General features: G+C 42.2%; 1 protein-coding gene across 10 annotated transcripts in view; it reads right to left on the reverse strand.

Annotated features, from left to right (window-relative positions):
• herc1 (HECT and RLD domain containing E3 ubiquitin protein ligase family member 1) overlaps positions 1-13,172 on the reverse strand; it is a 295,507-nt gene that overhangs the window by 163,155 nt on the left and 119,180 nt on the right. For 9 of the 10 annotated variants that reach the window (XM_068015277.1, XM_068015276.1, XM_068015274.1 and 6 more), the window contains exons 21-23: positions 12,047-12,167; positions 8,912-9,077; positions 5,847-6,162 (exon numbers count right to left, since the gene is read on the reverse strand). In XM_068015277.1, coding sequence (XP_067871378.1) covers positions 5,847-6,162; positions 8,912-9,077; positions 12,047-12,167 — 603 coding nt within the window. The remainder of the gene's footprint in view (positions 1-5,846; positions 6,163-8,911; positions 9,078-12,046; positions 12,168-13,172) is intronic. The other variant, XM_068015273.1, reaches the window with a different exon arrangement.

A 13,172-nucleotide genomic window follows, 5' to 3' on the forward strand; every position in this document is an offset into this window, starting at 1 on the left:
TTTCGATTCCCTCGGTTTCCAAAAATCTTTTGATCTCAGCCTTCAATATACTCAACGATCGAGCATCCACAGACCACTAGAATACAGTAGTCTAAAGATTCCCAACCCCCTGAGCGAAGAAACTTCTAATTTCAGTCCTAACTGGCCAACCCCTTATCCTGAGACTGCGATGCCCAGTGAACCAGTTGGGTATTTATAACAATCTGATAACTTTCATGGTCTTTAGTACTGCTGCCAGCCCATAAACTACTAAATTTATTGAATTCACTTTCACATATTGTCATGGTGGGATTTAAACTTACAACCTTGGATAGCTGGACCAGTACCATTGACCACTGACTTAATCTCATGAAAGTTACCTCCAACTTGCATGTATTTTGTCATCTTGCTAAGATGATCAACTTATCAGTACTGCAGATAAGTGAAACTACAGCTAGGATTCCTGTAGAACATATTCTGCAAAATGCATGTTTGTCTCGAGGCAGCTGGAAAAGCATGCATATGTACTGTAGTTACACCAACTTGTATCTTTGATAGTGGAAATTGTGCCCTATTGATCATCAGTGGTTTGTTTTTTTAAAATCTGGAAGTAACGGATTGTGCAAAATTAAGATTTTTGGAATTGCTACCCATGTCTTACTGTTCCTATTCCACTAGGCTACCAAGCATTTCTCCAGTTACCATATATCTTCTCCACGAATTGTTTCTTATCTCTATATTTTTGGCCTCCTTGTCTCGAGAGACAATGGATACGCGCCTGGAGGTGGTCAGTGATTTGTGAAGCAGTGCCTGGAGTGGCTAGAAAGGCCAATTCTAGAGTGACTGACTCTTCCACAGGCGCTGCAGATAAAATTCAATTGCTTATTTACAGGATATCCCTATGCAGAACCTCATGCCTCTGCTAATATACCAAATTTGTTTGATGTACTATTAGGTAGCTAGACAAGAACCATGTTACTCTGGAGCTCTTGCCTGAAAAACTGTGCTGACAGTCAAATTGTGTACAACTCTGAAATTCTAATATACTAGGGAGCTTGACAGAGCAGTCAGGTTTCTTTTGTAGCCCTTGCCACTGAATCCCCTTTGTATCCATCCATACAAAACTGACATTTTCTGCTGAATAACTTCATCTGATAGCAAACAACAGACTCCACTAATGGACTGGGGGAAAACCAGTCGAATCCTTGCTTTACCAATACAAACAATTAAACAACTAACTGGAGGAGCTGGCTCCACAAATATCCCCATCCTCAATGATGGGGGAGCCCAGCACATCAGTGCGAAAGATAAGGCTGAAGCATTTGCAACAATCTTCAGCCAGAAGTGCCAAGTCGATGATCCATCTCGGCCTCCTCCTGAAGTCCCCAGCATCACAGATGCCAGTCTTCAGCCAATTCGATTCACTCCGCGTGATATCAAGAAACGACTGAAGGCACTGGATACTGCAAAAGCTATGGGCCCTGACAACATTCCAGCAATAGTACTGAAGACCTGTGCTCCAGAACTTGCCATGCCCCTAGCCAAGCTGTTCCAATACAGCTACAACACTGGCATCTACCTTGCAATGTGGAAAATTGCCCAGGTATGTCCTGTACACAAAAAGCAGGACAAGTCCAACCCGGCCAATTACCGCCCCATCAGCCTACTCTCAATCATCAGTAAAGTGATGGAAGGTGTCATCGACAGTGCCATCAATCAGCACTTGCTTAGCAATAACCTGCTCAGTTTGTGCTCCGACAGGGCCACTCAGCTCCTGACCTCATTACAGCCTTGGTTCAAACATGGACAAAAGAGCTGAACTAGAGATGAGGTGAGAGTGACTGCCCTTGACATCAAGGCAGCATTTGACCGAGTATGGCATCAAGGAGCCCTAGCAAAACTGAGGTCAATGGGAATCAGGGGGAAAACCCTCCGCTGGCTGGAGTCATACCTAGCGCAAAGGAAGATGGTTGTGGTTGTTGGAGGTCAATCATCTGAGCTCCAGGACATCACTGCAGGAGTTCCTCAGGGCAGTGTCCTGGGCCCAACCATCTTCAGTTGCTTCATCAATGACCTTCCTTCAATCATAAGGTCAGAAGTGGGGATGTTCGCTGATGATTGCACAATGTTCAGCACCTTTCGTGACTCCTCAGATACTGAAGCAGTCCGTGTAGAAATGCAGCAAGACCTGGACAATATCCAGGCTTGGGCTGACAAGTGGCAAGTAACATTCGCGCCACACAAGTACAGGCAATGACCACCATCTCCAACAAGAGAGAATCTGACCATCTCCCCCTGACATTCAACAGCATTACCATCGCTGAATCCCCACTATCAACATCCATGGGGCTACCATTGACCAGAAACTGAACTGGAGTAGCCATATAAATACCGTGGCTACAAGAGCAGGTCAGAGGCTAGGAATCCTGCGGTGAGTAACTCACCACCTGACTCCCCAAAGCCTGTCCACCATCTACAAGGCACAAGTCAGGAGTGTGATGGAATACTCTCCACTTGCCTGGATGGGTGCAGCTCCAACAACACTCAAGAAGCTCGACACCATCCAGCACAAAGCAGCCCGCTTGATTAGCACCCCATCTACAAATATTCACTCCCTCCACCACCGACGCACAGTGGCAGCAGTGTGTACTATCTACAAGATGCACTGCAGCAATGCACCAAGGCTCCTTAGAAAACACCTTCCAAACCCACGACCTCTACCAACTAGAAGTAGAAGGGCAGCAAATACATGGGAACACCACCACCTGCAAGTTCCCCTCCAAGTCACACACCATCCTGACTTAGAACTATATCACCGTTCCTTCACTGTCGCTAGGTCAAAATCCTGGAACTCCCTTCCTAACAGCACTGTGGGTGTACCCACCCCAAATGGACTGCAGCGGTTCAAGAAGGCAGCTCACCACCACCTTCTCAAGGGCAATTAGGGATAGGCAATAAATGCTGGCCTGGCCAGCGTCACCCACATCCCATGAATGAATAAAAAAAAAACAGAAATAGAGTACAATCAAGTAAGGCCTGAGAGCAATTTGCATTGATGCCCCTAAAAGGCAAACAGAAGTGAATGAAACCAGAGGCTAATTCAAGAATCCATTGTTTCACCCAGATGGGGAGATGGTGGCATTGTGATAATGTCACTGATTAGCAATCCAGAGACCCAGGTTAATACCCCAGGGACACGGGTTCAAATCCCACCACAGCAGCTGCATTTAAATTCAATTTTTTAATAAAAATCTGGAATTGAAAGCAAGTCTCAGGAATGGTGTCATGAAACTAATGATTGTCGTTAAAAACCCATCTGGTTCACGAATGTCCTTTAGGAAAGGAAATCTGCTGTCCTTACCTGGTCTCGCCTACATGTGGCTCCAGACCCACAGCAATGTCGTTGACTCTTAACTGCCCAACGAAATGGCCTATCAAGTCACTCAGTTGACAAGGGAAATTAGGGATGGGCAACAAATGCTGGCCTTACCAGTAATGCCCAGATCCCATGAAAGAATAAAAAAAACTCTGGGGTTTCAAAACTTCAGATTAATGCAATTTGTGCATGCAGGTTATTGCAAGAATATCTGCACCAAGGCACTGATAGCAGTGAAGGAATTTGCCAAGTTGGGATGCAGTGGTGAAGGCCAACTAAAGCAGGTGTTGATCTCTTCAGCAGCAGGGTAAATAAGAATTCTTGGATTGTGAAGGTTTGAAGATCTGATTTCAGAGGCAAATTAGAAGTAGGTTTCCAAAAGTCGTGTCCAACACAAGGCCTTTTTTTTTTAAATCACAGAATCAAAGAATGATTACAGCTTAGAAAGTGGCCATTCAACCAGTCAGGTCTGTGCTGGCTCTCTGCAAGAGCAACTCAGCTAGTCCCACTCCCCTGCCCTTTCCCCCATTGCCCTGCAATTTTTTTTTCTCTGGTGTAGTACTTAATCTTGGATGTATCCTTTGCAAAGATGAGCTGGAAGTCTAAACAATTTACTTGTAAAGGATTACGAAACATCAATTTTCAACTAACAGAAGTCCAACATTTTAGTTTGTATGATTAAAATTGGGCACTATCTGTACCAACAGCAAAAAACATTCAAAGAACCCAGACAAAACAAAGGCACAAGTAAGGGGAAGGCAGTGTGCATCGTCAGGGACAAGAACAGCTTTCTGCAGTCCACAAAGTAGTTTAATCTGAAAAGTGAAAACAAAACTTAATTAAAAAGGAAAAAGGTTGGAGATACATACCAGGATGCACAGATTACTGAGCACATGCAATAACATTTGATGAAATACAGCTGATGCTGACAACAGGAAGAAAAGTTAAGCATGACAGAAAGCACCCTTGCTTAGTACATGGGAGCAAGACTAAAATGATAGAGAAAAAAGAAAAAGTATTAAGAATAGGAGGAAAACAAATTGTAGTAGTTAGTGTCACTACAAATGTAAAAGGTTTGGCTGTGCACTATGGGTCCATTGTCCACTCACAGGCTGCTTCTAACTTATAGCTTTAAGGAAGTGTACGAGGCCTGGACAACGTATGCCAGCCAAGAGCGACGTCTCAATTCATTCCATCTTCGCTGCCTTCGGAGAATACTTGGCATCAGGTGGCAGGACTATATCTCCAACACAGAAGTCCTTGAAGCGGCCAACATCCCCAGCTTATACACACTACTGAGTCAGCGGCGCTTGAGATGGCTTGGCCATGTGAGCCGCATGGAAGATGGCAGGATCCCCAAAGACACATTGTACAGCGAGCTCGCCACTGGTATCAGACCCACCGGCCGTCCATGTCTCCGTTATAAAGACGTCTGCAAACGCGACATGAAATCGTGTGACATTGATCACAAGTCGTGGGAGTCAGTTGCCAGCATTCGCCAGAGCTGGCGGGCAGCCATAAAGACAGGGCTAAATTGTGGCGAGTCGAAGAGACTTAGTAGTTGGCAGGAAAAAAGACAGAGGCGCAAGGGGAGAGCCAACTGTGCAACAGCCCCAACAAACAAATTTCTCTGCAGCACCTGTGGAAGAGCCTGTCACTCCAGAATTGGCCTTTATAGCCACTCCAGGCGCTGCTTCACAAACCACTGACCACCTCCAGGCGCGTATCCATTGTCTCTCGAGATAAGGAGGCCCAAAAAGAAAAGACAAAATATACATCCAAGATTAGGTACAAAGATTTATAAGAATGGTTGCCATGGCTGGAAAATTGCAGCTATGAGGAAAGACTGGTTAGGCTAGGGTGGTTTTCCTTAGAACAGAAGAGGCTGAGGGGTGACTTATTTGAGGTGTACAAAATTATGAGGGGCCTAGATAGAGTAGACAGGAAGAACCTGTTTCCACTAGCGGAGAGGTCAATTACCAGGGGGTACAGATTTAAGATGATTGGAGCAAGGATTAGAGAGGACATGAGGAAAAATATTTTCACCCAGAGGGTGGTGGGTGTCTGGAATTCGCTGCCCAGATTGGTGGTGGAGGCAGAAACCCTCAACTCATTTAAAAGGTACCTGGACCTGCACCTGATGTGCTGTAACCTGCAACGCTACGGACCAGGCGCTGGTAGGTGGGATTAGAATGATGGCTAGTTTTTTCACAATGGGCTCAATGGCCTCTTTTTGTGGTTCTATAGGTACCAACCCAGAGAATACTTATCCTGGTTAGAGGGATAGATTAGCACTAATTTTCTAGACTTTGCTGTCCATAACAACCCATGACAAACAAGTGAAAGAATACTACACATCAATTAATATGCAAAATAACTGAGTAACTTTCACCCACAGATGCCAAATTTAAGTCATTTACATTTTCTTCTCCAATTGGCCCTCGAGAAATCATTTTGATTATATTCTTAAAGGAAAAAAAGGATTGCTAACCTAGTCATAAAACCAAGTACTTCATTAACTCCAGAATGTGCCATCTGCCCTTCATCTTTTTGGTGTAACTCTTGTATGACTGGGGTGACTCCTAGAATTAACAACGCACAGCGATGGATGACAGAGTTGCATGCTGCTGTGTAAAGGTCCTGTCCTTCCGTAAGTCCGGTGCTGACTCGCCGTTCTTCCCGGAGCTGAGATGGTGGATCGTCTAGTCGGACGACAGCTCCATTTCCAATTCCAGACGTGCTGCTCATTCGCTCTTGGTCACGACTACGAGCAACTTCACGGGCTGATAGGAAACATTGAAAGATTTCTGTAACATGCAACACAAAACACAAACAAACAGAACATTCATTAAAAGCTAGCAGAAGCATAGCCAAAAATGACCCCCAATGAGTTTCTAGTGGCATCAGCAACATACTATTTAAAGGGAGATGGCAATAATGAACATGAGGGAACTGAGTCCCTACAGGTAAAGGCCTGCTACTCGACCCAAACCCGACGGGACCAAACGACATGTGTCGGGTTGGGTCGCTCTTCCGAGTCCTGGTCGGGCACATAAAGCAAGAATTGCTGGTAAGTGTTAAAAGTAAAAAATGTACCTGAGCTGGGAGTCCGGGACGTCAAGGAGGGAAACTCTGAGTCTGCACAGTGAGCGAGATGACATCATAGAGATGTCATCTCGCTCATGCTGCAGCTTCCTGAGTCGCAAGGTAGGTAAAAGAGAACATTCCGGTGGTCGGGTCGGGCGCGGGAAAAATTGGAGGGACTCAGGCCGGGTTGGGCTCGGGTCTGATGTGGTCCTGTCGGGTTCGGGTCATGTTTTTTTTTTCCCTGACCTGAGCAGGCCTTTACCTACAGGAGCACTGAATTACATGTATCACAACACTTCTGAAAGTGAATATGCAAAACACTAACACTGAAATCGGATCTAAAAATGGAAGGAATTAGAAGAAGTGGAAAAATTTTCAACAACTTTTTTAAAAATTCTTCCACGGGGATGTATCGCTGGCAGGGCTAGCATTTGTTGCCCATCCCCAATTGCCCTTGAGAAGGTGGTGGTGAGTCGCCTTCTTGAACTGCTGCAGTTCATCCACAGCGCTGTTAGAATTTTTGCAAGTTAACTCCCTATGTTAAATGTAGTTCAGTAAAAAAAAAATTGGATGCACAGTTTTTAAAATTACTAGCACATAAATGAGTATAAAGATTTGGTATAAGATGCAATTACACGATCCCTTGCTCACAGTGGGGAAAGCTATGCTCATATGGAATGATGGTCAGAGACTAGGCTACAATGGTATAGCCCTGATTCTCCAACCTGCACTCCACGTGAATGCAACTTTCTCCTCAGAGCACAGGGTCACCCATCTTACACCACATTCACCCGATTATGCAATTATTTTGTGTTAAAATCATCAATGTAGTGATTTTGTTCTTTGGTTCCGAACAACATTACTTCAATATTGAGTTAGAAGTGACTACTTTTCTAAAACAAAAAAATTACAATGCACTGTATTGAGAGTTCTTTGAAGTTTTTGGGCATGGAACTACTGCATCAGATCAGTAAAATCCATTTCACAAAGGCTGTGGATTACAACAATCTCTAAAGGCCCATGTTCAAATTCAACTCGAGTTAACTGGAAGGAGCAAAGTACATTTGTTATTAAGCACAGGGATGAGGGTGCAGAAGTATCACAGGGATCGAGCAGGGGACTGGGACTGACTGGATTGCTCTGCAGAGAGCCGGCATGGGCTTGATGGGCTGAACGGCCTCTTTCCACGTCGTAAATGGTTCTATTTTGCTAATAGTGATGATCTCAAACTTCATTGCCAACATCTTTTGGTTTATTTTTGTTGTATTGAGACATAATAAATGCTCAATGAGGGAGAGTCTAGAATTATTTAGTTTTCATTTTTTCCCCAAAGTAGCATGTTATGCATTATGCACACGAATACCACAACATGCTAGACAGTTGATGATTACGTTTGTTAAAGCAGCAACATTCAGCAGAGAAAACTCACCACTTGGATTTTTGCAAAGGAAAAAAAAATACCTTCAGCTACTAAGAAACTCAATGTAAGAAACATGAAGAAAATAAAAGATAAATTGCTGTGTAAGGTCTTTTCTCCCTTTTCAAATAGATATTCTACCGATATGCTTACTGATATGTCCAAATTTTAATCCAGAGAAAAACAAAGGTTAAAACCCTTTCACAGAATTTTCTAATGGTGGCATCCACAAGATCGCCCTGCTATTTCATTGTATAATCAGCATATCCTGCTCAAGAAGATGGCACACCATGGTCTGACCCTCAGAAAAGAAATGATGACAATAGGATCCTAGCAAAAGATTGAGGAAAAAGTAGAGCTCACATCTATTCCAAGCATGAAGACAACTCTTGTAAGACTCTTTTTTTTTTCTTCAGCATCCTCCACACACCAAGGAGTGCCAGCCAGGATGAGGAGGGAGGATTCCTTTACACAAGAATCAATAATACAGCCACCATCGAAGATCATCTCCACCAATTAGATCCAAAGAGCCGTGTTTTGTGGTTTAGTCCAAGTAACAGTATTACAGATATTTTCAATATAGATCTAGTTAAAGCTCAATTTATGTCTTAGCTACACACCTAACAAAGAAGTCCCAAACTGAATCTAAAAGTTTGCTACCCATTACCTTCCAGTTTGTTGCTGTTTATTTGGAGGCAACTGTTGATAATAGTTGCGGGGAGTTAAGAGATTTAGTGTAGTCCATTTAAAAATGCTTGTGTTTTGTACATTCCTACCATTTCCAGCCAGACAAGTTCTCAGTATTTGAAATTGCTTTTGCAACCCTAGTGTTATACTAATCAAATTTTAATACTATGTGTAGCAAAATATTCACAGAATGAATTAATTGCTCCTTCATATACAGTACATACTTAAAGCAGGAAATGAAGCAGTGGGTGACTGTCAGATATTGCCACAACATAGAAATAACATCTTCACTAATGGTGCAAAACAGCATTGGCTGTGTGTAAATCCCATTCAAAATGAATTAATGTCAGGCAACATTTACTTACTTCCAGCAGTCATGACTTCTTGTTCTCCTTCTTCCTCTTCTTGTTCCGGATGCTCTTCTTCATGATCTCTATCTGCCTGTTCTTCCATTTCAGCTTCTTCATCAATGGTACGAGTAAAAGAACGTTCCTGACGGTCAGCATCTGTCGGGTCTCGATTTTCTGACAACTTGAAAGGGTAGGAAAAAACAACTTCAGTTACCTTTGAGGTACTTTGCATTATTTAGAGTCATAGAGTTGGCCCACCGCGTCCATGCCGACCATAATGCCCATCTGTACTAATTCCACCTGCCTGCATTAATTCCATATCCCTCTATGCCTAGCTCATTCAAGTACCTGTCCAGATGCCTCTTAAATGTCGCTACTTTTCCTGCCTCCACCACCTGCTCAGGCAGCTGATTCCAGATACCCACTATTCTTTGTGTGAAAAATTTACCCCTTTGATCCCCTTTAAACCTCCTCCCTCTCACCTTAAATCTATGCCCTCTAGTTTTAGTCACCCCTACCATGGGAACCAGACTCTGGCTATCTACCCTATCAATGCCTCTCATCATTTTATATACCTCTACCATGTCCCCTCTCAGCCTCCTTTGCTCCAGGGAAAACAGACCCAGCCTATCCAATCTCTCTTTATAACTCAAGCCCTCCAAACCAGGCAACATCCTTGTGAATCTTTTCTGCACCCTCTCTAGCTTAATCACATCTTTCCTGTAGTGCGGACAACAGAACTGCACACAGTACTCCAAATGCGGCCTAACCAACGTTATGTACAACTCTAACATGACGTTCCAACTCTTGTACTCAATGCCTCGGCTGATGAAGGCAAGCATGCCATACGCCTTCTTCACCATCCTGTCTACCTGTATTGCCACTTTCAGGGAACTATGTACTTGCACCCCAAGGTGTCTCTGCTCAACAACACTCCCCAGGGCCCTGCCATTCACTGTATATGTCCTGCCCTGGTTTAACTTCCCAAAATGCCTCACTTCACACTTGTCTGCATTAAATTCCATTTGCCACTCCCTTGCCCACTTTCCTAGTTGATCTATATCTTGTTGTAATCTTAGACAACCTTCTTCACTGTCCACTATACCACCAATTTTGGTGTCATCTGCAAACTTACTAATCACGCACCTTACATTCACATCCAAGTCATTAATATATATGACAAACAACAGAGGGCCCAGCCCCAATCCCTGTGGCACACCACTGGTCACCAGCCTCCAATCTGAAAAACAACCCTCCACTACCACCCTCTGCCTCCTATCACCAAGCCAATTTTGTATCCAATTTGCTACCAATCAAGACTATTTTTTATTAAAAGGTTTTCTTCGATCTTTTCAGTTGGCTGACTAAAGAAACGTCGTCATTTAAAAAATTAAAACTGACTTGTAGCTTTTCCTCAACACTATAAACTTAACAGACTGAGATTAATGGAGTTAATCAAAAACAAGATGAGCAATTTTTCATCAATATTTAAAGAGAATTATTATATATAAGGCAGATTTGCTGGAACACTGGTTTTTCATCTTAAAAATAAATTTTTCAAACATGAAGGACACAGTAAAATAGGGAAACCAAATTCTTGATATCTCCCACATAAAAAAGAGTAGAGGAGCATTTAAATTAATTTGGCTGTGGGTGGGGAAAGCCTAGATTTGAGAATAGAGACAGGAATAATAAAAAGCTATTGGAGAAGCAGAAGGCTTAGCTGGAATCAATGGCAAAAAAATACTAAGAAAAGGGGAAAAATGAGCTGAGGTAATGATAAATAAAAACATTGTTATAGAAAGAGCAAGAAATATTTTTAAAATGCTAAAACCAGCAAAATAAATACAGATCAACCTTCCAAAAAAGGGATTAAGGATCAAGAAGTCTGTATGTGAATGTACAAACACTAAACAAACTTAAGGGTTATAAATATTAATACCTATTGAGCGATAGGATATAATAGCTAGAACAGACATGTGCTTTCAGCATCGATAGGACCAGAACCGTATACAACATTTTCAGGAGAGAAAAACATTGGTAGCATTGCTAGAGAAGGATCCTATCACATTGCTAGAATGTAAAGATGTCGTGGGTGTTTGCATTAAGACAGACATTACATGGATAGTGTTAAGAAATAGGAAGGAAAATTGTACAATGCATTATAGAATACCAAACGGTGGAGATGAAATCAAGGTAAAGATCTTCAGATGGCTCAGATGTGCAGTAATTGGACAATTATATAGGGTAATTTAACTATCTTTAATACACTCGAGAAAGTTAATGGAGACGGTCAAAATGGGGGGGAGGGAGGAGATCACTTTTAAGAACACATCCAGGACTGCTTCCTAGATCAACAAGGAAAGTTTTGTTGTATTTAGTTCTGTGAAGTAGGACAAATAACTGATGTTAGAAATACATATTTCCATGAAAGTACAGTGCAAGTAGGTTAAGCCTACAAAAAAAAAAATAGAATTCTGGGTTTTATAAACAGGGTGTAGAGTAAAATCATATTAATGAAGCTATAGTAACCATTGGTTTGGTCACAGTTGGAGCACTGTGTGTAGTTCTGGGTGTACCATTATAGAAAGGATAAAACTATAGGGACTCTTCAGTGTATATGACACCTATGGTGCCTTATCCCTGGCATGTGAAGAATCTTGAGACACTGAAATTATTTCCAATGGAACAGAGCAGATTAAGAAAAGTAACAGAACTTTTAAAATTATGAAGTTTTGATGGAGTGAATAGGAACAATCTGTTTCCTTTAAGGCATTAGGAGTCATCAAATTAAAATCAGAGGTTAGGAAAAATTTCTTTACATCGAGCGTTGCTGGAGCATAGAATGCTTTTCCCAAGTGACTGGTTGAGGCAGAGCCCATTGCATCCTTTTAGTGAAAATTGGATAAATATTTGAAGCAAGGATAGAAGGCAGACAGCACATAAGAACGCACATATGCAAAGACAGTGGGATTAGTTTTGGATTGCTCTGGCAAAGATGGTCCAAATCGTCTTCAGTACTTCCATGGTTTAAAATACAACACTCCGTTCCAATCAAAATTAACTATAGCACTTGGCAAGATCATTCTAATGATCTAAATCAGCTGTATACAACTGGTTTACATTTTTAAAGTAGTTTCATAAACTTACCCTTCTTTCACTGGAAGGTGACTGGGTCTGAATAAGCTCCAGGTTTTTACATGCTAACAGTCTGTTACGGACCTTGTAAACACAACGATATATTTCTGCAAGAGTTTTACTTGGCTGGTACCTAAGAAATGTTTGAAAAAATATTAGGTTATTGAAAATGTTGATAAATAGAATATTCTGTTGGGAACAAGTCTTATGTGGTTTATCTCAAAGAAGATATATGACTTTCCCAAAGACAAACAAAAATTCCAACACAATCTTCTGTTGTAACCCAATCTTCTTCACTTAGAGGTGACATCAGCATTTAGAAGGCTGCTATCTGATTTAGGAGCAAGACCACCTCACCCAGGCCTATTTGAAACAAAATGTCAATAAGCCTGTTCTACTTTCCATCCAGATAGAATTTCTCATAGCTGATGTGGAAGTAGTGCATAAGAAATATGTTGAGGATATGCTGAGTTGTTGCTCAAACTGCCAGTAAACAAGGGAACATTCATAAGCCAGTTATTTTAACAGGGATTTTAACAGTACGTGCTGCTCCCACAGATTTCCTACAACATACTACGTGAGCACTGTGGAAGGGTGGCAGAAGGGAAATATCTTACACATTGCTGCAAACTTGAAAATTGAATCTTGTGAGTCTTAGATGGCAAGACTGAATGGCCAGTCTTCTGGATCCACCTGAACAATTTAAGGCAGTGTAACTATCCAGAGCAGCTTGAGGAATTTATTGAAGCATCTGCAATCAAAGATCTGGCAGAATCTCCCTTATTTTGATAGTCACTAAGCAAACTAAGCAACATCTGCTCCATTCTTGATCTGGAGAAATACTCTTGATCCCTACAATCTCAGACTTGCACTTCAACTTTCACCCTCCATGCTTTGGTTCTGGTCTGCTGCATGTTCCTGCCTTTACTGGTGATAACAGCCTTTGATTATCATGCTTCTGAACTTCCTTAAGGATTCAACTCCTTGGTTAGTTATCCATTCTCTCTACTCCTCCTTCCCTGCTTCTGATTTGGGCACCAGCTTGGATGCTTTGCTACATTAAAAGTGCAAGCTGAAGGGCAGCATCCACAGCTCAACACAAGTCTCAAGCGGCTTGCACTGAGTTCCCTGTGGACTT

This window comes from Heterodontus francisci, chromosome 35, assembly GCF_036365525.1.
Source record: "Heterodontus francisci isolate sHetFra1 chromosome 35, sHetFra1.hap1, whole genome shotgun sequence".
Lineage (NCBI taxonomy): Eukaryota > Metazoa > Chordata > Chondrichthyes > Heterodontiformes > Heterodontidae > Heterodontus > Heterodontus francisci.